Here is a 26,144-nt window from a genome sequence, read left to right as displayed (position 1 = left end):
TTAGTTGTATATGTGAAGGCGTTTTCGAGAAATCGATCAAAATGTGGACCAGGGTGATCCAGAACATCATCTGTCGGGTACCGCTAATTTATTTATATATGTAATACCACGAACAGTATTCCTTCCAAGATTCCAAGGGCTTTTGATTTCGTCCTGCAAAACTTTTTCATTTTCTTCTACTTAATATGGTAGGTGTCACACCCATTTTACCAAGTTTTTTTCTAAAGTTATATTTTGCGTCAATAGACCAATACAACTACAATGTTTCATCCCTTTTTTCGTATTTGGTATATAATTATGGCATTTTTTTCATTTTTCGTAATTTTCGATATCGAAAAAGTGGGCGTGGTCATAGTCAGATTTCGGCCATTTTTCACACCAATACAAAGTGAGTTCAGATAAGTACGTGAACTGAGTTTAGTAAAGATATATCGATTTTTGCTCAAGTTATCGTGTTAACGGCCGAGCGGAAGGACAGACGGTCGACTGTGTATAAAAACTGGGCGTGGCTTCAACCGATTTCGCCCTTTTTCACAGAAAACAGTTATCGTCCTAGAGTCTAAGCCTCTACCAAATTTCACAAGGATTGGTTAATTTTTGTTCGACTTATGGCATTAAAAGTATCCTAGACCAAGGAATGAAAAAGGGCGGAGCCACGCCCATTTTGAAATTTTCTTTTATTTTTGTATTTTGTTGCACCATATCATTACTGGACTTGAATGTTGACTTAATTTACTTATATACTGTAAAGATATTAACTTTTCTTTTAAATTTTTTAAAAAGTGGGCGTGGTCGTTCTCCGATTTTGCTAATTTTTATTAGACAGGCATATAGTAATAAGTGTAACGTTCCTGCCAAATTTTATCATGATATCTTTAACGACTGCCAAATTACAGCTTGCAAAACTTCTAAATTTCCTTCTTTTAAAAGTGGGCGGTGCCACGCCCATTGTCCAAAATATTACTTGTTTTCTATTCTGCGTCATAAGTTCAACTCACTTACCAAGTTTCATCGCTTTACCCATATTTGGTAAGGAATTATCGCACTTTTCGATTTTTCGAAATTTTCGATATCGAAAAAGTGGGCGTGGTTATTGTCCGATATCGTTCATTTTAAATAGCGATCTGAGATGAGTGCCCAGGAACCTGCATACTAAATTTCATCAAGATACCTCAAAGTTTACTCAAGTTATCGTGTTAACGGACAGACGGACGGACGGACATGACTCAATCGAATTTTTTTTCGATACTGATGATTTTGATATATGGAAGCCTATATCTATCTCGATCCTTTATACCTGTACAACCAACCGTTATCCAATCAGAGTTAATATACTCTGTGAGCTCTGCTCAACTGAGTATAACAAGCATTCGGGTAAAAGAAATAAAATGAAATCAGTGCAAAATATGTATGCATGTACTACCTGCAAATAACTGTATGTATTACATTGTACACACACAACTGCGTACATACAGCAGCTAACAATAAAATGGCAGTGGCAATTTTTATGAATATATATATATAGATATATTATACTTTCGATAATTTAAAAAGAACTTCATGCAAACCTATCTCAAAACCATTTTAAATTTTTTTGGGTATGCAATTTGTAGTTCAGCTAATTCTACTCTAACAAAGTTCAAGGCATAGGTCTCACAAAATTCGCATTAGTTTTTGCAAGGTTTTTCCCGGAGGCTGTTTTATATTTTCTTCCATACAAAGTGCGCATTAGTTGATATTATAGTTCTATTTTTTATATTGGAGCAAAATGTGCACTAAATTTTGATTGCATTATACTTCCATTAGCATTAAACTATATTGGAAAAATTTGAGTGCGCACTTTTTTGTATCACTATGGTGATAGTGTGATGCATTAAGGGCTAATTAAATTTCCTTAACCATAATGCCATAGTCGTAACCATACCCATATCGAGATTGATATAGACTTCCATATATCAAAATCAACAGTATCGAAAAAAAATTTGATTGAGCCATGTCCGTCCGTCCGTCCGATCGTCCGTTAGCACGATAACTTGAGTAAATATTGAGATATCTTCACCAAATTTGGTACACTAGCTTATCTGGACCCAAAATAGATTGGTATTGAAAGCGAAATCGGATGATAACTACGCCCACTTTTTAATTATAGAAAATTTTGGAAAACACAAAAAACCTGATAATTTAGTGAATAATACACCTAGAATGTTGAAATTTGACATGCTGACTGATATTGGGACTCTTGATAAAAATCTGGAAAAATTTTTCTAAATGGGCGTGGCGCCCACTTATGATAAAATCAATTTTACAAATATTATTAATCATAAATCAAAAATCGTTAAACCTATCGTAACAAAATTCGGCAGAAAGGTTGCATTTACTATAAGGAATGATTTGAAGAAAAATTAACGAAATTGGTTAAGGACCACGCCCACTTTTATATAAAAGATTTTTAAAAGGGTCGTGGACGAAAAAAATAAGCTATATCTTTGCAAAAAAGAGCTTTCTACCAATGGTATTTCATTTCCCAAGTGGATTTATAACAATAAATAGGAACAAATTCAAATTTAAATAAATGGGCGTGGCACCGCCCCTTTTATAACTAAGCGATTTTCAATGTTTCGGAAGCCATAACTCGAAGAAAGATTAAAGGATCGTAATAAAATTGGGTACACAAATTTTCCCTATAGCAGGAAAAATGGACTAGATCGGTTAAAGACCACGCCCACTTTTATATAAAAGATTTTTGAAAGGGTCGTAGACGAAAATAATAAGCTATATCTTAGCGAAAAAGAGCTTTGTGTCAATAGAATTTTACTTTCTAAATTGAATTATAATATTAAATTGGAAAACATTAAAATATTTGTGTACACATATTTTCCTTATAGCGGAAAATATTTCAGTAAAAATGGACGGGATCGGTAAAAGACCACGGTTAATTAGATACAAAACAAGTTTAAAAGGGTCGTAGACTAGAATAATAGGCTATAACTTAGCAAAAAATTGTTTTGAATCAATGATATTTCACTTATCAAGTTTTATTGTAAGAGGAAATGGGGAGATTTTTTTTAAACGGGCGGTGCACCTGTTATGTAGAAGAGTAATTTATCTGAAATGAAATGTACAATTGAAGGTAATGCTGAGTATATAATGTTCGGTTACACCCGAACTTAAACACCTTTACTTGTTAGGTTATGGATATGGCGAGAAACCAAAAACCAATTGGTTGGCAATGGTATGGTTATGGCGTTAGCGTTACGGTATGGCTCCATTAATCGATTAAATTGATTTCCATAAGGTAGGTTCGATCAGCTGTTTTATCTTGTTATGGTTTTATGGTTATAAGTCACCATTAATTGGCCCTTTACTCCACTACGACTAAAGAAATTTATTGCAGTCATTTAACTTTTTCACTACCACGCAGCTGAGTGAAAAACAAAAAATATCAGTTTTGAAATGAAAATTTTTTTGCACTAAGCTGAAGCTGAAAATATTTTTACTACCAACTTTTAAATTTTCGTCTAAAATTTTCCAGCTTAACTAACACTATATCTGGGTGAGTCTGATATTTTTTGCATTACCAATCAACTGTGAGTGAAGGCTGGTGCATTAATGCACTACCCCCATCCCTGAAATGTGGACAACCTTGGTAAAAAAAAATTGTCTAAGATCACTACGAATATTGAACGACTTAAAGCTTGAACTTTGTTAGACTAAACCTGATTGGGCTACTGAATAATATTCCCAAAAAAAATTTAATTTTCGAGAATAAAAAGAGAAGTATATCATTGACGAAATGTAATAAAAATTGGCACTGCTCTTTTCGTGTTCGCTGCTGTACGTTCATATGCCTTTGTATATATGCATATTTGTATCAATAGCAATTTTGGGCAGCTCAATTCATATTATAGCATGATATCGAATGTAATAAATATACAAAACAAAAACAAAAACCCAATCGCAGCGATTTGTTTACCTTTTTATTGTTTCCTGTTGACGCACTAATCCACAATGATATGAACTCAAATTTACGAACATAGTTATGTACAAATGTCTATGGATCGGAGTGAATAAAAGCAACTACCACACATATATACATATGTACATCCATAGGCTGCAACGTATTTGAGACGTATTAATTTCTTTTGGGGCAAAAAGCCCCTCCAGTACTTTTCGCGAATTACTTCGTGTGCGGCGTTGCCGTAACTTATTTCATCGATGAAGGTTCTAACCTACACTGAAAGAAAAAGACTGGTAAAATCAACTGAAATACGGGTCAATTCAACCGAAATTTTTTCATGGCAGAAATACACTCGGAGCGCTTGCCAAACACTGCCGAGGGGCAACCCCGCTTAGAAAAATTGTCTTCTAATTGAAAACCTTATTTCTAAAATTTTGATGTTTCTTTGCCCGGGGTGCGAACCCAGGGCATACGGTATGGCAGGCGGAGCACGCTACCATCACACCACGGTGGCACTTACTAACCGAACGTCAATTGGGCTTACATCAAATATGCTGGCACACACTAAACATTATACACTTTATTATTTTGTTTTATTAAACGCACTTTCACCAAATTTCATAATTTATTTAATTTATAGTTTGGAACTTCGCTTTGCAAATAGAAATGAAAATAGTAGCCATAAATCTGATTCCCAATTCTTTCAGTTGCAGCTCAGCTCATTCTCAATTTGTTCTCTCGCATGTAGTTGCCACACTTGATTGTTTCGAACAAAACTTGTAGCATAAATGTTTGACATAACATTTTAAAAACAGAGCTTGTAAGTTATAGAAAACTAAAGAATCATATCGCTAGAAGGTAATTCACCACTGGAGTAACTTTGCATGTAATTCGGCAAGTTTAATTTTCGTAACACTTTAAGTTGAAACGATTCCAAAACAACTCAAACTTTTATGTGGTCGGATACATCAACATTCAAAAATGATGTTTTTTATTATCTTATTAAATCCGTTCGCGTGAGTGAAAATTCGTAAAAACTTGAACAAAATGTTACTAACTTTGGAAAATCCTGTTCGTTCAAACAAAACTTGTGCAACAAGAGGGCGAAATTTTGCATTTCGCTTGGAGGAGAATTTGTAAAGTTGTACCCGATAAATAGGTGTCCCGGTTTCTCATAATTTTTTGCACAGTAAATTCAAAAAAGGGTTTTTCGTTTTGTATTGATAACTGAAAAACTAGTTTTTTGTTGTTTTCCCATTTTGTGTGTTTTTCAATTTGGTGGTTTTCTTATTTTGGTATTTTTTTTTTTAAACAAGTGGCACCATCGTCATAAGTACAAAGTAGAGAGCGCCGTGAGCGTAAAATTCTCTTTGAAATTTGCTAATGTATTGACTGTTGATCGCTGTTGAAATGACCAGTGAGATCAGTTGTGTTAACAGAAAAATCAGTTAGATTGATTAGGAATCTGTCAATTTTACAGAATTTTGATAACTTAAGAGCGCCAATTTCTCTTCTGTTGAAATAACTAAACTAATTTGTTCACTTGACAAAGAAATCGGTCGAATTAACCATAATTCGATAAATTTCACCGAATCTCTGTTAAGTCAAGAACAACAGAACCGATTTGTTGATTTCATATTTATATTTATATTTATTTATATTTATTTACTAGCACCTTTTGTTTCAGTGTAAGACGCATAATTGGAACTGATGGAGAGCTAGATAAATATACTTGGACTTATAAATATTTGACTATTTTTTAAAGCTTTACATGAAACATTGAATCCGATTCATAAAATTTTAGCCATACGTCTATGACTATATTTGGCATATCCGGAAAATTGTATTAGAGATATTGAAAATGGTGTGCAAATGGTTATTGCCGCACAGCCACTGAGCCGATGAACCGCTGAACTGTTTGAGCCGCCTCCACAAATACATACGTACATATTCATATCTGCATACAAACACACCAACAACATGCGCAAATAAACGTATTTCAAACCTCCTTTCCCCCCCCCCCCCCCCACTCCGCCCTTCCAACATCATTCATTGCAAGTGGTTAGCGGTCTTGAATGGTAAAACGCTGGCGTGTGGAAATTGACACCGATACACTCAATGATATCACGAAAAATATTCTATAAAATCAAACTGCATATAAATAAAAGTAAATATGTATGTATGCGTGTATATGTGTGTATCCAGTGTGAGTTTGAGGATATTTGTTTGCTATATGAACAACCGCAATAAAGGCCAATTCTCAAAATATCAATACTGCCGTAGCCAAACGACGGGCAACAGCACATCTCGATTTTTAGATATTTTGTTGTAATTTTCGATATGATATAGAAATTTGTTGTTAATACTTATGTATGTACAAACAAATATTCGTATGCATATACATAAATAGGCGTTAGTCTAAAAGTTGATAGTGATTGTTTTTATTTTTATTACACACACGCTGTATGACAGTACGGCACAAAAATAAAAACAATAAAAATCAAAAGCTGTAGGCTTTGCAAAATTATACCTCTGGATTAATTTGGCAAGCATAAAAATAAAGTACGTATGTATATATGTATATTTCTCGCATATATGTATATGACACACTCTAAAGACTCTTTTAGTTGGGTCAACATGGGACATTAACATGAACTAAGAATCACCCAATTCTATAGATGACATATGCCATAAACTGCTTCTGCTCCTAGGTTAGCGCCAATGTGGCATATGAGTAAATCCGGCCCTGGTTTCAAATATATATTTAAGAGCTAAACTAAGAAAGTGACTAATGTTCACCGCAAGCAGATTGATTAAAGAATTTTCCTTTGCAATTTTATTTGCAAAACACTTCCGGTAGACACGTGTCATCACTTTTTGTTAAGCTTAAATCAAATGAACACACATTTTATGAACTAAATATAGGTACAACGTTCGGCACAACAACCACTTAGGCACGAGTGAATTTTGCAAGTTATTTGTGTAATCGATATGGCAATAAAATTCGTCAGATTGTACAATGTTTATATGTGACCCGGTCTATGAAAAGGTAGCTTATGACCCAAAAAAGAAATTGCGAGAAACAGATGTTAACAGCTGTTTTTTTAGTCATAAACCACCTTTTCATAGACCGGGTCACATATTTGTATTTTTGTTATTCCTGAAATTTCTACAGGACCAGGTGTTGTACGCGAGAATTCTGACTACAGCACTAAAAACGAAAGCTAAAATAAGAACTGTGTGGAGCTGGCTACCCGAAATGCTAATTATTTAATAAAAACTGTCGTTCGTTTGCCCATGACTAGCCCAGGATAACCCAGCATATTTTTCTTTACACAATCATTGAAAAAAAAAATTCGTTAAACAAATTTTCAAGATGAAAAACGTCCAAGATCAAAACAAAAATGCAAAATGATTGTTTTCACACTGTGGTTTAACTCCCCACTTTTTTGTCATCCCATTCATGGAAAAAGAAATGAAGCAAAGAAAAATGTTTCAACTGAAAAACACCATAAACGAAAAAGGCAAATGATTCTTCGTCAAATTAAGTACTATAAACTTCTCTTTTAGTTATCCATTCCCGATTGTATTCCATTCATTATACTCAGCTGAACAGAGCTCACGGAGTATATTAAGTTTGTTCGCATAACGGTACCCCGTAACGGCATAACCTAATCGAGATAGATATAGACTTCTATATATCAAAATAATCTGGGCGAAAAAAAGAAATTCATTTAGCCATGTCGTCCGTCCGTCTGTCCGTCTGTCGGTAAACACTATAACTTGAGTAAATTTTGAGGTATCTTAATAAAATTTGGTATGTAAGTTCCATGGCACTCATCTCAGATCGCTATTTAAAATGAACGAAATGGGACTATAACCACGCCCAATTTTTCGATATCGAAAATTTCGAAAAACCGAAAAAGTGCGACAATTCATTACCAAAGACGGATAAAGCGATGAAACTCGGTAGTGGGGTTGACCTTATGAGCAGAATAGAAAATAAGTAAAATTTTGGACAACTGGCGTGGCACCGCCCACTTTTAAAAGAAGGTAATTTAAAAGTTTTGCAAGCTGTAATTTGGCAGCTGAGTATGTAATGTTCGGTTACACCCAAACCTAGGCTTCCTTACTTGTTTTAGGGTATTTCCATTTGAAGCCAACCGGTCGGCCCTTATGATTTTAGATGCAACTGAAATATATTATTCTTTTGCCTATATGTTTAAAGAACTTTTTTCACGATAATTTCTTTTTTCCAGAGGTGGGCGAACGAAAATAAAGGTAGGCTTAACTTCGGCAAACTAACCACATAGTTTTTACTAAAGAAACTCACATTTCGGTGGTGCCAGCTTCGCATAGCCAGAAACTATAGTTAAATAAATATTTGGACTAATGAAAGTCGACGGTCGGACAGTTGTAAAAATACGATTAATAAAATTTGTATATTCGTGCTATGGGTCCTAGCTTACTAAGACCAACGATAGCACCGTAAACTAAACTAAAACTATTTTCAATTCAACTGAAACTTTTTCAAGTCCAATTAAACTTTTTCAAATCATTTGAAACTTTCTTCAAATCAAATTAGTTTTTTTTATGTAAAATTAACATTTTTTTTAATCAACTGAAACTTTTTTCACATCAAATTAAACTTTTTTCAAACCAAATTAAATTTTTTTCAAATCAAATGACACCATTGTTAAATTAAATGGAATTTTTTTCAAAGCAAGTATAGCATTCACGTCAAATGAAACTTTATTTAAATAAAAAAAAACTTTTCTCAAATCAAATCTAAAAATTAAACTTCACATTTTTCCAAACTAACTTTACAATATTTTCACTATGAGAAAAGAGACCAGTTTTTTCACTAAATCCTCCCTCATATATATGGGGTATTCCATCCCATTTCCACCAATTTTGAATCCGACCCCTTTAGAATTGGCTGAATTTATTTTTCTAGCTTACGAAAGACGTTTTTCAGAAGTTTTTCAAATTTTTTCATCCAACTCAAAAAAAGTTATGAATTTTAAAAAAAACACCGTTTTTGTTTTCAAAATGCTATAACTTTTTCAAAAATTGGGATCTTCTTTTTTAAATTTGTTTTTAAATGTACTTTTCGAAAAAAATTCAAAAAAATTTTTAGTTTTCTTTTTTGTAATTTTTCAGTTTTTCGAGATTTTTCGAATTTCGCCCTTTTTTTCAAAATTGACCGTTTGGGATCATTTTTTTTTTGTTTTAAATATGTTTTTAAATGTACTTTTCGGAAAAAATACAAAAAAAATTTAAAGTTTTTTTTTTTTTAATTAAATAAAAAAAATTCTCGGCCCACTCCGGGATTAGTGGGGATGATTGCAGAATTGATTGAAGTTTTTTATGAGAAAAAAAAGAGCGAAATTCGAAAAATCTCGAAAAACTGAAAAATTACAAAAAAAAAACTTTAAAAATTTTTTTGAATTTTTTCCGAAAAGTACATTTAAAAACAAATTTTTAAAAAAAGAGATCCCAAACGGTAAATTTTTGAAAAAGTTATAGCATTTTGAAAACAAAAACCGTGTTTTTTTAAAAATTCATAACTTTTTTTGAGTTGGAATAAAAAAATTTGAAAAACTTCTGAAAAACGTCTTTCGTAAGCTAGAAAGAGAAGAAAAACTTTAAGCCAATTCTAAAGAGGTCGGGTTCAAAATTGGTCGGAATGGGATGGAATACCCCATATATACATGAAGCTATCAATGTACCCCTTAAAAAATCCCAACAGTTGCAAAGTTTCATTTGACTTGAAAAAAGTTTCATTAGATTTGAATAAAGCTTAATTTTATTTAAGAAAGTTTCATTTTAAACAAAAAAGTTTCACATCAAATAAAAAAGTTTCAGTTGACTTGAAAATGGTTTCATTTGACTTGAAAAAAGTTTTGTTTGATTTGAATCACTATTAATATTTTTTGAGAAAGTTTCATTTCAAATAAAAAAGTTTCATTTGTTCTAAAAGCTTTTAATTTGACTAGAAAAAAGTTTAATTTGATCTGAAAAATCTATATATAATAATACTTACCCTTAAACTGCATTACCGTATATTTTATCATAAAAAAGAAAGACATGGCTTTGTATTTTAAATTTTGCTTTGTGTATTTGTGTATATATGTATATTCAAATATATTTATTTATACCTGTTTATTTTTTTATCTTAATTTTAATAATTACACATTAACTCATATGTTTTTATGATACGTGGCAAAGACCCTATTTTGCCTATACATGATCTTTAACTATTTATAATAAATAACTTAAACTTAATGTTACATACAATATATATCTAGCAATTACACATACCAACTACATATAAGTGATATAATTATTCATATATGAACTTTTTGTAACGCAAGTTATTTTTTTTTTTTAATTTTCTTAATTTCATTGCATTCCTTCTTAGAATTAGTGGATCTTATCAAAATTAGAAATACAAACAAAAAGTTTCATGCGCAGTGAAATAAGAACTGAGATACAGGGTGCTCACTTTTTTTGATTAGAATGCTTTCAATGTGAGAATATTGGGTATAACTAGCCGTTATTTACAAATATATACTGCATCGTAGTTTTTTATATATTTCCAGCATAGTTGGGCATGGTGCACTAAATGTTTCGTGCATTAAGCTTTCCATAAAAATTGTATACCTGCGCCCGATTATCATTTGTAGAAATATTTTTGCTCTTGCTTTATTTGCGCAATTATTTTCCATCTACCTTTTGCTTTACTGTTTTATTTACGTAGGCTTTAGTCTCTTATCTTCTGCATATTTATTATGTAATTACAAACTAATATTCTCTTTCTAGCTTTTTTAGTGTAATATCACAAATTTATTTTCATTCGTGGTTTCTTCACTTAATTTAATGAATTTTGTTTTTAAAATTTTCCAATTTATAAAAAAAATTTATTTCCAACTATTTACATTTACTACAAATCTATTAGTTAATAACTACAAAATAGTTAAATAAGATCTTTTCACATTTTAAAATTATAGGAAACAAGTGCTTTGTAAAAATGTATAAAACTACTTTTTTAATTTTTTGTTTATTTTTGCTTCATACAACTTTTTCTGATTTTTTTTTTAGTTTTTTTAATACAAATTTATTACCATCAATTTACACATACATGTATACTTAGTTTTCATTTAATTATCCAAAATTAATTTGAGTTTCTTTCATTTTTATTATTGCACAATTTTCTAATAAATTACTTTGCATTTTAATAATTTTTTTTTTATAAATTATATAAACTAATAATTACATCTTATAATTTATATGTGCATGTACAATTACATACATGAATTTCGTCTTATGAGTGTACGTATGTACACACATACAAAACTGTGACGAAATAAAGATTTTTTATGCAACATAAACCTTAAAACTTTTCCATTATTTTGGTATTTTTTGATGATTAAGGACCGTTCTATCATCTTTAGTTAGTCACTTATCTATAAGTTATCGAAATTTTCGTTTCTCCATGCTAACACAAGGAAAAAGTGTAAACAAAAGTCAGCTGTTTAGCTAGTTTTCCTATACCCACAATCGGTTTTTGCGTTTCGTTCTACAAAATATTCACAATAATCGATTTTACTGGGAGTTGGTCACCCTATGTTCGTGAAAACTAAAACATTGCTAAATTACAGGTAAAATCTAACTTAGCTGGATATGGTGAAAGCAGCCCTGAGTGAATGTATAACGGGCGCGTTATAATCTCGTTATAACTTCAGTTAAAGTTGGTCAAATATTGTAGTTAAAACAAAATCAGTCTAGCTGCACTGAATATAAGACCACAATAAATTTCGTCAATTAAATTCTTTTTTTTTCGATGTTTTAAGAAAAAACTGAAACTTCCTCAAAAACGTTTCAAGAAAATTGTACAAAAATTTGAAATTATTTATTTGGAGTTCTCTGAATTCTTTGTAACCCAATTCTTTATTTTAGTTTAACAAGCTATAAGTGATAGAGTATTGATTTCTAAAATTTCTTTTCCGAAGGGTGTTTAAGATTTTCGCCCATACAAAGAAAAATACATTTTTTTGGTATGGAAGAATATCTGAAAGACCCTTTGAAAAAAAAAAATATATCAAAAATTAAAGCGAATTTTGAGAGACATACCTATAACTTTTGTTTTATCTAAAAAAAATTTATCGTGTTTTTGAAATTTATTTTTGAATTTGGTTTGCATTGTTTCGTTAACACAGAACGTAAAAATATCGAAAATAAAAAAAAAGAATTTATTTGACAAAATTTGATCCAAACTTCCACTGCTATTTTTCTGTTCGCTGCTGTATATAAGTCTGCTGAATCTTTGGATACGTTTTAACTGTTATAATTTATGTAAACTCATGTCCGATTCAAATAAAATATGTATTTCCTATGCTTCGTTTGTCCACATATCGGGGTATTACTGTACTTTCAATTATTTATCTTTCATTTATTGATTGGTAGGTGTCTGTATTATGTCTAAAATTGAAGAAATATCAATGCTTGGAAAACAAAAAGCACATAAAAATCTAAACAGATGTCGACTATTCAGTAATATGAAAATAATAAAATTTTTTAATGAAAATATAAAAGTAAAAATAGGAAATTAAAAAACTGTTAAATTTAGTTAATGAGAGTACAAATGTTTAAGAGTTTATGTAGCATATGGAAATGAATGAAAGCGGAAAACGGAAAACGGCACAGCGCATCTTCTATTATAATTGTTTTTTTTTTTATTGCCATGGATTTCACAGATGGGCAGTTTTCACTATCCACAATCACTACAGCAAAATGAAAAAAATTTTAAATATATACTTATATTAGAAAACATATCAAAACCTTATGCTGGATAAATGTGTTTTATTGAAAATTGTCAATCATTTTTATACATCTAAGTGGAGTATCTGAGAGGGTGGTATTCCACACAGCAGTCGATATGTCAGCATCGTGTTCGAAAAAGCATTCGAATGACTTTCAGTGCAAATGGGTGTGGAATTTCATAAAATCTTTTCAAGTTGGTTTTAAGCAGCAATGCAAACTGCCCATCTATGTTACTCATAGGTATATTTATCAATGGGCATGATCTACAAAAAAAAACCAAAACGCTTTCGCTCGTATAACAATTTGCTATTTTAGTAATATAAACCAAACTCTTTTTTTATCTTCTAGTAATAAAAATATTTCAATAGCAAAATCGTTTTATTGGCAAAACGATTTCAATTATTTCTTTCTCACATTCTCTAAAAGAAACAAAAAGGAAAGCGATGAATTTTATGACTTGCCTCATTGATTATTTCATCATTCATCATTTTGCGATATGCTCATACTTTGTTAACACAAAGTAAACAACAACAGTCAATACTCATTTAAAAAGAACAATCTAAAGAATTTACTAACGCAAATCGAGTGCTTGTTTCATTTTGAAAGCAGTTGTTAAATCTAAACGCTGAGATCATTACGTAGCGTTATTTATATATAATATAACACATTGTACAAATTTAATTGTTTTTTTTTTTTTATCTGTTCATTTATGCAATAAAGGTATTTATGGTATAGGGTGATTTTTAAGAAAAAAATTTAACTAACGCTTACAATCAGGCAGCTTCAGGCAGCTAAGCCAAAACGCCATCGCATTTAAGTTTTCCGGTCAGGTCCTTTTCTGGATTTTTACTGTTACCTGCTGTAGTTTGTTTTTTTTAGTTAGCAGACCCATTTTTTTAGGAAGTGCTGTAAAATAGTGATTTCATTTCTGCTCTAAGCAATCGCAATTAGTTTCTTACTCATAACCATCTTTGCAGCCACTCATCTGTAAATAGTGAAATGAAGATAACGAAAAAATTTATAGGAAAGTGCATTTTAAAAATTTATAAAGCTTTGTAGATATGTTGATGTGCAGGTGTAAATATGTTTATGTTTCTGTGAAATTCGATTAAATGGTTAAATGCGCAGGGAAATTGTAGAAAATAAATGATAAAATTAATTTCAGGTTAAAGATTAATACAAAATATAAGAAAGAAGTGCCAAACTGGTATGAAGATAAAACAATACAATAAAATGGGAAAATGCATGAAAAGTGTTCAGCGAAAAGATTAATCATTACAAAGGGCACTATGCCATTGCTTCTTTTTATAAAATTTTGCTAAGGATGCTCAAATAAAAAAAAAAACACGTTGATAATCAATTTATAGGAAATACAGGGGGTCAAATATAAATTATACCTGCAAAAAGTATTTATTCTCGAATTTGGGACTTATAAGGGCGATTCTCCGCGAGCTCTCAGTTTTACTAACCCAAAATTTTGGAAAAAAATATTCGATTTTCAAATATTTTCAATCATTTTCTATGAGTTTTTATAGCTAAAAAATTCCGCAAGTGGACGAACTACAGCTATTAATTTCTGTTCTTGATACTGAAACCTGCCACGGTTGTGACATTTTGACAATAAATTGCAAATTAATAAAGCTAGTATGACTCGCAAGATTTACCGTAAAATTTTTAGGTTATGTCAGCAAACTTTAAAGAAAAATGGTACAATAGACGGTACTAAACTTAAAACTACAAAGATACAAGTGCCACGGTTGTGACACGATTTTTTGATACGTACCGTTTTTCCAGTTCTTCAGTGTTTAAAAATGGATATTAGTTATTTTAAGCCTGCAAACATTAACATGGAAATATGCGGGGATACTTGCTGATCAAAACTCACACTCACATGTCACATAGCAGTGTGCAATAAAGCAATACCAACCTAACGATTTGAATAAAATTTTTTACTCAAACACTCATGGACACTTTTCAAAATCAAATTACAAAGCGAAAACAGAAATGTTATCATTAAAACAACATTTGATATTGCAGATTAAGTCAAGTATTTAATATAATGACAGTTTATTACTCGTGTAATTAAAGATTAAAAAAGTTACCACATAAAATGTTATGAAAAATGTGGTTGTGGATATGCCACGGTTGTGACATTTGTAGGGTATTACGAACTACAACTTCATAAAACTGATGACCACTCAATAAAATTCAACATGAAACTTTAAACTAAAAATAATTTTAACTCAATTACATAATTTAATTCATAGAAAAGCTTTAATATATTTCAAATTTCGAAAAGACACAAAACTGTAAGCTCGCGGAGAACCACCCATAAGGAACAATTCAATGCGTGGCTCGAAAAACGTTGTAAGCGACAACATCAAAAGTTTTAAAGCAGGGGAGAACCCTAATTTGGGTAGAAACGTGTTGTACAGAAAATTTGCGCTTCTAACGTTTTTCGAGACACCAACTTAAGGAAAAAGGAACAATAAAAATCGTAGTTGCCGAATTATGGAAAATATTTGTCCTGGGCAATTAGAGACGTAGTCCTGATATGGTCTCAAAATAGGTGATAATATCGGACAATGTGTATCAATATATTGAAAGAAGATATTATATATATATCCCATCCCTAATGTTTTTAATGTTTTTATTTTTAAAAGGTAAATCAAAGAGTAATATTTTCGCATGATCTATAAAGCGTAAAGCGATCTGTATAGAATTTATCAGGCTAAGGAGGCATTACTTCCCAAATATTGGCACGACGTTATGGGCAATCTTGTAAGAATATATTACTGAAAGACTGCGGATCAGAAAAAAACATTTACGTTGCATCAAAATCCTACTGTGGTGTTAAGATTTCCTTATTTTGGGATTTATAAAAAAAATCTTCTTCAACCGAGTTCTGATTTAGGGTATTTTTGAAGCAAATCCTAAAATACTGTGTTAGAGAGATGGGTAATATTTCACACATCCGTCAATATGTAAAGCGAAGAAAATAATTATAAGAAAATTCAGAAAATTAAACAAAAACGTAAGCACAGTTGTGTGAAAGTGAATTTTTGCATACATGAGTATTAGTGTATTACAATGTGTATATGTATGTGTATATGTATTATTTCAGTGTATTGTTGGAACACTTACATACTTTACTGCACGATTCCTGAAGGTTTCCTGCTCCATGTCACGTATCTTATGTGTCAACATATGCTGCTTAAGGTTGCCCTAAAAAAAAAGAAAACAAATTTTAAAAAACTTAGTAATAATAATAATAATAATAAAAATAATAAATACAAAATGGAGGTGATGAAAATATAATCATATTAATATTACTTTTCAATAAAAAAATTATGATTTTTAATTGATTTTTTTTTTTCATTATTACATATGTGGTTGAACACAAAGAAGGGTGGAAATGTTTCACTTAGTCGATTATTTTGCATCACATAACGATTTAATTGTATCGTTATTTTATTTTCTATTAATCGATTAGTTGTAAAATAGTGGTCAAAATATTTTTATACTCAACGTGCTTTGCACACAGAGTATATTAACTTTGATTGGATAACGGTTGGTTGCACAGTTATAAAGGAATCAAGATAGATATAGATTTCCATTGATTCCATGATTCCATGATTTTGATTATCAGTATCGAAAAAAAATTTGATTGAGCCATGTCCGTCCGCCCGTCCGTCTGTCCGTTAACACGATAACTTGAGTAAATATTGAGATATCTTCACCAAATTTGGTAACCGAGCTTATCTGTCCCCGGAATAGATTGGTATTGAAAATAAGCGACATCGAATGATATCCACGCCCACTTTTTATATATATAACATTTTGGAAAACACAAAAAAACTGATTATTTAGTAAATAATACACCTAGAATGTTGAGATTTGACATGTGTGTATTCAGACTTTTGATAAAAATTTGAAATAAATTTTTAAAATGGGCGTGGCACCGCCCACTTGTGATAAAATCAATTTTACAAATATTATTAATCATAAATCAAAAATCGTTAAACCTATCGTAAAAAAATTCGGCAGAGAATGCCTTGAAGAAAAATTAACGAAATCGCTTAAGGACCACGCCCACTTTTATATAAAAAATTTTTAAAAGGGTCGTGGACGAGTAAAATAAGCTATAACTTTGCAAAAAAGATCTTTACATCAATGGTATTTCATTTCCATTTATAACAATAAATATGAAAAACTTAAAATTTAAAAAAATGGGCGTGGCGCCACCCCTTTTATGACTGAGCAATTTTCTATGTTTCGGAAGCCATAACTCGAAGAAAAATTAACGGATCGTAATAAAATTGGGTATACAAATTTTCCCTATAGCAGGAAATATTTCTCGAAAAAATGGACGAGATCGGTTAAAGACCACGCTCACTTTTATATAAAAGATTTTTAAAAGGGTCGTAGACGAAAATAATAAGCTATATTTTAGCGAAAAAGAGCTTTGTATTAATAGAATTTTGCTTTATAAATTGAATTATAACATTAAATTGGAAAACACTAAAAATTTTGAAAATGGGTGTGGCACCGCCCCTTTTATGACTAAGCAATTTTCTATGTTTCGGGAGCCTTAACTCGAAGAAAAATTTACATATCGTAATGAAATTGTATACACATATTTTCCTTATAGCAGAAAATATTTCCAGTAAAAATGGACGGGATCGGTTAAAGACCACGGCAACTTAGATATAAAACAAGTTTAAAAGGGTCGTAGACTAGAATAATAGGCTATAACTTAGCAAAAAATTGTTTTGAATCAATGATATTTCACTTATCAAGTTTTATTTTAAGAGGAAATGGGGAGTTTTTTTTTAAACGGGCGGTGCCACCTGTTATGTAGAAAAGTAATTTATCTGATATGAAATGTACAACTAAAGTTCACGCTGAATATATAATGATCGGTTACACCCGAACTTACTTAGACACCTTTACTTGTTAATAATGACTAATGCTGTAGTTGCCCAACTTCGAGAAGGAACTCCGCCAAACTGTCCAAAACGCTGGCCAATTTAAGAATATTTGGACTTGTTCAAAAGCAAAATTTACGTTATAAGTAAAGTAGCCAAGAACGTTAAACATTTTTGAAAAAGTTATGTTCGGCAGTGTGTGGCAAAGCACTCCGAGTGTATTTCTGCCATGAAAAGCTCTAAGTGACAACTCATCTGCCTTGCAGATGCCGTTCGGAGTCGGCATAAAAAGAATAGGTCCCGTCCCGCCAATTTGTAGGAAAACTTAAAAAGGAGCACGACGCAAATTGGAAGAGAAGCTCGGCTTAAAATTTCTTCGGAGGTTATCGCGCATTACATTTATACTTTTATTTAGGTTCATCAGTTTGCAAGGTGGAGTTCCTTAATAGTTTGACCAAACCTAATTTGGTTCAAAATTTAAATCATACCGGTTTTTGTAGAAAAGAGTGTACACAGTGATTTACATTTTAAGCCAGAGAGTACAGAGTGTACACATCGGCATTTGAAGTAAAAGAAAAGTTGTGCGCTCCCTTTAGAGTTTTCGAGTCAATGTTTTTTCTTTATCCAATGATTTATTCCACCTGTATAACAAATTCTTATGAAAATGAGTTTATGACTTGGAGTACTTTCACAAATAAATTTTTTTTATTTTTAGATTTTTAGTAATGGCTTTAAACTTTAAAAACAAAAGTGTCCATACGTTTCTGTTCTTAGGGCCCATTCTCTTTTGCGAAGCGAACCTTCCTTTCGTCTCTGAGGCGAATCGTTCGTCTATTTGCATTCTGTAAGGAGATCACAGCAACAGACGAAAACGTAGAAAATTAGGCAAAACAAAGAAGGGAATTGTCATTTTAAATATTTTAAAACAAAGGCATTTTGATTTCTAAACAAAAATACTGGACAAGCACAGAATATAATTTTTTTTTTGCAAATTGAATAATATGGTATTTTTCAAAATGCCTTTTTTAAAAGGAAATGTCAAAACAACAACTCGTTAAGTGCTTCCAGATTTTAAAAATTTAGCAAAAGAAGTCAAAAACATTGAAAAACTATACTGATTCTTATAAGGTTTTAAATATGATAGCATAAAATTTGTTGAATTATTTCGACTTCCCCTTTACATAACGTTAGAACGAAAAGTAAGAACCGAACGAGACGAAATCGTCAAGAGACGAATAGTTTGTCAACTTTCGCTCGCAATAGAGAATGATGCCCTTAGATTTTTTTTAAGGTTTTTTGTTTTGTTTCTCAAAATCCTAATAAACCTTATAATATTTAAGAACGCCGTAGTAAATTTAGATGTTAAAAATTTTGGTACAAAAAGTTTGCTTCAACCGGTGAATGGCTTACAGTTTAGGCTCAAACTTTTATACGTGAGCTTCAATTAAACTTTTAAAGTATGTAATACTACTCTTGTTAATGCCCTTGTTTCATTTTCAACAAAGTTAAGGTACACGGTCCTTTCAACTTCAATGTGAATCAAATTAAAAATCTTAATAACGTCCGTTTTTACATCAATTTCCACATACTTATGTAATACTTCTAAATTAAAGCACTGGTATGTTTCGCACTGCTATCTAAACTTTCTCACATTGGGCGCCCTCAGATACACAACTGTTGATCAATCGTTGTGTAATGACTTTTTGAGCACATCGTTTGCAATAAAAGCGTATTGTGACGAATATTAGAAACACTAAGAGATAATATCATCTCTAAGCCGATACTGAGCAGTGACTTGTATGCACATAACCAAATTAATCATTATGTCTACACATATGACCATACAAGCAGCGGAGAGCACCGCACAAACACATGCATATATCTGAGACACTCCCAAAAGTAGGCAATAATTTGTGCAAGTGTCACTCACATATACACGCGCATATGAGAAGCTATACACGTGCATCTGTAGTTATAATTTTATAGTTGGTAACTAAGTAAAGTCTGGAAACGCCTAGAAGTATGGAACGAGGAAATCGAACAGTATAAAAGCAGGAACAGTTGAGGCACGAGAATTCAGTTTGATTTAAGCAAGCTATCTGTCGAGAAGTATTAGTGTTATTGTACTTGAATAAAGGGTATTTCGCATTATTGAATAGTGGAGTTATTTATTCAACATTTTAGTGATTCGAACGTTAGTGGAAGGTTGCAAATAAGAGGAATTTCCATAAATTTACAGTATCAGTATCAATAGAAGTTCTGTTCGCTGAAAGCGCTCATTATTAAGATATCTACATTGCTGCGAGTATATATGTGAGACTATAGCAAAAAAATGATGTAACCCGCATTTACGTTCGTTAAGATTCACCTGTAAATACATTTAGGCAATTCACAAATTCTCCTATTCACCGTATGTGATATACTTTAATCAAAATTTATGTTGAAAACCATGGAAACAACTTAAATCTTAAAATTTTACATGAATATCACACTCTTGTGAATTGCCCAAGTATAAACATTCAATACGACAGTGAAACTAGACGGCGCAGAAGTAGACCAAGAGGGGTAAAAAAGCATTAAACCACTTTTGGCTAGGCACTTTATGAGTAATTTAAAAAAATTCTTTCACATTATTTAATGTAGTATTATAGATCAGTATAAGAGAAAGCTTAGAGCTTACCTTGGTGGTAAAGCCGCGATCGCAGATCGTACATTTGAATGGTCGCTCTTTGGTGTGACTGCGGTAGTGAATTTCTAAAGCTGAATGGCAGGGGAATGTTTTGAAACAGATGCCGCAGGTGGTGCTCCCTCGCACGCCTGCAAAGCAATTTTTATTTGCAAAGAAAGAAAAATGAAAATACATTAAAATCAAGCAAAAAATTTCACACGCCAATATTTAATTGAGTAAAATTAAGTTAATGGAAATAATTTTATGGCGACTAGAAATTATAAGTTGCAGGCGCAACAAAGCAGAACTAAATAGCAATAATAAATAGTAATAAATCTGAATTTTAATTAAGAATGGTAAGTAGGTCATTTGCACATAAATGGTGAGTGCAAAGTGCAAGTGTAATAGTAAAAAATTGTGCAAACTCACCGGAAAGTGCAAGTGGATTGAACGGTGCCGCCGGCATTACCGATTGCGCGATTGTATTCATTGCCGAACACATCGTTTGCGCTGTAGCTGGCGGAAAAAGCGGCAAATTGGGGAACATGCCGAAGGGCGGGCGCGCAGCTACCAATGGATTTGGTGGCTGCGGTCCCGTTGATGGTAGCACGCCTGTCGGCGATTGTTGTTGCGCTGCCGCCGCTGCTGCTGCTGCGGCTGCTTGCTGATGTTGGTGTTGCTGTTGTTGTAGATGATGTGCAAGATGTGGTGACGGTTGCAACGATAACTGATGTGGTGATTGTGCCGACGCATGCGCCTCTTGTTGTTGCTGTTGTTGGCGCATATGTTGCTGATGAGCCGCCTGCTGCTGCTCATGCTTGAGTTGATGTTCACGGCGCAGCTGTTCGGCGTGCAAAGCGACAGCATGTTGCTGCATTTGTTGATGATGATGTTGAGCTTGAGCCTGCGCATGTGCCGCTGCTGCCGCCACAGCTTGCTGTTGCATTAGTTGTTGATGTTGTTGCTGCAAATGGTGATGTAGCACAGGTGGCAAGCAATCAACAGCTGATGTGGGGACCAGCGTTGGCGGCAGCGCTGTAGGTGGACTCAGTTGCGTGTGTGATCTGTTTGTGGATGTTGGGTTTGGACTCCGCGTAGCATTGGTATTTGCGCTGCTGTTGCGCAGCGGTGGCGTAGGTGATTTGCGTCCAGCTGTTGTAGTCGTTGGCACAGGTGAACGTGAGCTGCTGCTACTGCTGGCGAGTACCGGCAAAGTGCGCGGCGTTAGATCGAGTGCGCCTTGTGAAACTTCAGATACGGAACGTGCAGGCGAACTATTGCGTGTGGAACTATGACGGGGTGCTGAGTTGGGGCTGCCTGGTGCAGAATTTACTGAGTTCGCATTGCTGGCAGTCGACAGCGGACGTTGTGGTGTGGTATTCACAACACCAGTAGCATCTATGCGTAACTTTTGCTCGAATAGTAGACCTTTGAAGCCATCGCTAGATCTGGGACGATCCCCTACATCCAAATCGTGGGCGCTAGACATATGCTCTGAAGAGATATCATCATCGAAGTCATCACCACAATCGATAGTGTCATCCATATCACCTTGCGACGATTCCGAACCCATTGTACCATTATGTGGTCCCAAATGAGCCATGGCAGCTCCAGCGCCTGGCATGGCGCCAAAGTGAAAGGCTGCTGCTGCGAAGGGATTCATAAAAGCACCCGGCATCATCGATGGCGGAGGATCGCGTATTTCAGCGGCTTGTATTTGTTCGGGCGTAAGATCGGTGGGTTCGCCAGTGTGCAACCGTATGTGCTGCTGAAGTACCAGCGCGTTTGAATACTTCTTGTGACAGACTGGACATTGATGGAAATTACGCATGGGCGGCCGTATCTTGTGCACAGCCATATGAGTCTTGAGATTGCCTTTGGTAGTGAAAGCGCGTCCACAGATACGACACTTGAATGGTCGTTCCCCAGTATGAGTGCGGTAATGCATTTGCAATGCGCTCTTACACGATAGAACACGATCACACACAACACACTGATTAGGATCTGTGAGTTTCTTATTCTTCATTAACTCTTTCAGCTTCAACGTCTCCGATGTATTTGAGACCTCTATGAAATTCTCCCATGAGTTGTCATTGCTATGCGGACGTGGCAGCAGCGCCATTTCGTGCTTGATTGGATTGAAAAATGGAGAGCGTTGCAAATGCGCTGGTGAGCGTATGGGCGAATGATGTTCTGGCGAGAGATTTTTGGTAAAATTCAATGGAAAACGATCTGCAAAGAAATCGTCACGATGGTGCAATGAAGGTGGCAGCTGCCCAGGTGTGGGTAGATGATCGATATGATTATGCATGCCAGGCGAAGGATGCGGATGCATTATTATGTGGGGTTGTGCCGGCTGTATAACAGGTGGCAGCGCTAATGGTCTCGAGGTGGGTGTTGGTGGTGTGAAAGGCGCGCTAGCACACGATTGTGCCGGCGATGTTGTTATGGGTGTAGGTGATGCGGACAGACGAGCAGGTGGGCTATTTTCACGCTCCATTTTTTCGTCCTGCGCATCCGCATCGATGCGCTCTTCTTTGATTTTGATATTCAATACTGGCGATTCGCGCGCTGGTGGGACCTCATTTGTTGATGCCGACGCTTTTTCTGCTGACTGCGGCGCTGACTCTTTGTCTGCTTGTACTTCCTCTGTCTCTTCCGCGATTTCAGTCTTCACTGTCAGCTCGGGGGAATTAGACGCCGATGATTTGCGCAAATCAGTTGGAGTATCGCAGCTTTTTTCTTTGACTGCAATCTGCGCTGATGGCGCCTCTGGGCGCATCTCTGTCGTACTTGGTATTTGTGGAAAAAATGGGTTGGGAAAGCCGGCGTTACCCGCTGCTGCCCCTAACGATTTCAAAAGTTCCATGGGCGGTCGATATAGGCCAGACATGCCGGGGAAAGCAGCATTCGGTGGAAAAGGCATAGGCAGCGAAACGGGCGGCATTTGTTGTGGCATTTGCTGCGGCATTGCGCCCGGCGTATGTGTTGGTGAGCTATCTGGCGACATTTGATCTAACAACGGTGGGTGAAATTTATCCAAGTGCTCAGGTATGGGCGTGGCATTCATAGGTACATGCGGGAACTTATGCGCGTGCCGCTGAAAATGTACTTTTAGATTGCCTTTTGTAGTGAAGCGACTGCCGCACACATTGCATTTGAAAGGACGCTCGCCGGTGTGTGAACGTATGTGTATTTGCAGCGCCGAATCAGAGCCAAACACTTTGCCGCAATAACGGCAACGATGCTTAAAGAATGGTTCGTTACGATTTTTACCCTCACCATTCTTGTCGCCGTAAGCAAACTCATCGGCCATATTATTTGCGAGTATGCCCTGTGAAGCGGAATCGAGCACCTCTTGCGCGCGCTTTTGCAACATTTCCAGCGAGTTTGGTTCGGGTAAATCATCATGATTGGTGATTATACTTGAGGCGAGATCAGAACCATATGGCAGTGGCATATTTTCCAATTCCTTCAATTTACTCAGCGCATCCGATGTAGATGGTATTTTTTCTTTCAGGCGCGTGGCGCTGTTTTGACTCACATCTAGGCTCATACGTCTACTAGCCACATTCAAATCCTCATTGTCATCCTCGCGCTTTCGTTTAAGTGACTCTAAGGCGGACGTACCGCTGGCTGTTTTTGGCGGACTGGAAGCAACTGCGCCATTCGCTTTGTCATCCCTCAAAGGTACACCAGCATTAATTAGATGTTGACGCGCTTTTGCCTCGGCCATGCGCGCTTCAGCTTTTTGACGTAACTCCATTTCAGCAATGCGCTCTTCTTCCTCATATGTATCCTCTTCACCGTCTTCCACTTCTTCCTCCATCTCTTCACCATCATCTTCACCGTCCGCACCGCCCTTAGTCGGTTGATTCAGAGCCAATTGCGATTGCAGTTGTTGAATGAGTTGTATTTGAAAGAGTTGTTGTTGTTGTAAATTGAAGAGTGCCTGTTGCAGAAATGCCAACTGTTTCATTGCAGCATCATTATCACCACCCTGCGCGCCATTAGCAATGGTTTTGGCAGCAAATTGCGCAATAGCCATTTGCATATTTTGTATGGCTTCCAGATTGACAGGTGCCGCGCCGAAAGCAGCAGCCGCTTGTGGTAAACCGCCAGCGGCTGTAAGCGCGTTCAAAGTAGGTGTCGTTAGTGCAGTTGTAGTAATCTTAATAGCAGCCTCTGTTTCAGTTGCGCTTATTATTCCAGTATCAGCTTCAGAGCCACTGAGTTTTGTTGTCTTTGAAGTGGAAGCCGCTTCGTTTGAGGTCTCTTGCATGACTAATTCACCTACTGGCGTTGTTTCCGGTACTTCAACTTCCTCCTCGTCATCATCATCATTATCTTCCATTATTAGCGTGCGCTGCTTAGGCATCGTGCCTGTCGATGTATAAAGCGGCTTTTCCTGCTCTTCCGTATCCATTGGTGTGGGTGAACCTAATTTGTTATTGCTAAGCAAAGGGGTTTTATCAGTTGCATTTGTGTTGCACGTTGGGGAGTTGGCAACGCTAATTGCAGACACTGCGCTGCTGCCACCACTAACTTCCAGCGCTGCCGCATTCGCAATAGATTTCATTTGTACTAAGGGCTCCACGGGTGATGTGCCGCGTGCTTCTTCTAGTCGCGTTGGTGATGATACACCAAACATTGTAACATTATTTATACTGCTATTGCTGTTGCTATTGCTGGTATTATTGTGATTGTGATCTTCGTTGAGTGCAACGTTGTTTGCAGCAGCTTCCGTTGTTGTGTTATTTTCAGCCAGATCGTTTGCGCTTCGTGCGCGATCTTGCGCTTGTGCGGCAATGGACAAATCATTACCAATTGCGCAGTGTGTCGGCGCGGCAACCATATCTGTAGTTGTTGTTGTTGTTATCGTAGCTGCTAATGATGTTGTTGTTGTTGCTGTTTCTGAGGCTATATTGTTTACCAAATCTTGGCTGGGGACGGGCGAGCAAGCACCATTCTCCTCCTGGTCGCTCGTTTCATCTAAGAAAGAAAGAAAGAAAAGAATAAAAGTAAAAGATAAAAATATATTAAAACACACTTCAATACATACAATTTTTAAATTGAAAATCCTATAACGTAATGTTTAGTGCTAAAGAAAAATGTTAAAGCAGGTGTAAATGAGTGTCCCCATGGACATAAAACCTAACAAGCTGGAAAATGAGGTCCCTTAGCGTAGAGTATCGGCAAAACGAAAAGCGTGGCGAACAAAAGCTGCAAGCTGTTGGCTACCTACTGTACTTCTTTGCTACTAAGTCATACTTCAGTAAGCCGCGCATGCGCAACTTTTGGGCTTAAATGATGGTGTTCAGATTTAAGCTTGATGTTCTTCACAAACCAGCAGCCAACAAAACGATTACTAACATTTTTTTCATTGTTCACTTGCCCATTTCGATATTTAATGAAGTTGGACAACAGCAGTAAAGCTAAAAACTTAAGATTCAATTTTCCTTGTGAAGGAGCTCAGCACGTCGTCGGCGATCACCATTCTTTATATTGATTTGTCATAATCGTGCCATTATTAGTTGATTAAACATTTTGAAATCGTTATTGTTTTTTTTTGTGGTTCGATTCAGGAATTTATGCAAAAATCACTTGCGTTTCATAATTTTTACATTCAAGGAGCAATTTCCATAGAAAATCGTTTATCGTCTTAGAGTTTTTTCAAAAATAGACGATGGTCACTTTTATTCGTTAAAGGAAAACCTCATCCTTTCTCTGTTGGCAGATTATTTAAATTAAGAAAACAACCCCT

The 26,144-nt window shown here is 34.8% G+C and overlaps 1 protein-coding gene across 3 annotated transcripts in view; it reads right to left on the bottom strand.

Annotated features, from left to right (window-relative positions):
* Positions 1 to 10,076: 10,076 nt before the first annotated feature.
* Positions 10,077 to 26,144, bottom strand: part of salm (spalt major) — a 53,075-nt gene continuing 37,007 nt past the window's right edge. Inside the window, exons 2-5 of one of the 3 annotated variants that reach the window (XM_067768775.1) lie at positions 20,810 to 25,372; positions 20,393 to 20,529; positions 15,929 to 16,009; positions 10,077 to 13,769 (exon numbers count right to left, since the gene is read on the bottom strand). In XM_067768775.1, coding sequence (XP_067624876.1) covers positions 13,740 to 13,769; positions 15,929 to 16,009; positions 20,393 to 20,529; positions 20,810 to 25,372 — 4,811 coding nt within the window. In that variant the 3' untranslated portion in view covers positions 10,077 to 13,739. The remainder of the gene's footprint in view (positions 13,770 to 15,928; positions 16,010 to 20,392; positions 20,530 to 20,809; positions 25,373 to 26,144) is intronic. The other 2 variants (XM_067768777.1, XM_067768778.1) reach the window with 2 other exon arrangements.

This window comes from Eurosta solidaginis, chromosome 2 (assembly GCF_040869045.1).
Source record: "Eurosta solidaginis isolate ZX-2024a chromosome 2, ASM4086904v1, whole genome shotgun sequence".
In the NCBI taxonomy this organism is placed as follows: Eukaryota; Metazoa; Arthropoda; class Insecta; order Diptera; family Tephritidae; genus Eurosta; species Eurosta solidaginis.
Note: the sequence above shows the minus strand (reverse complement) of the source record. Positions and strands in the feature narration are given on the sequence as shown.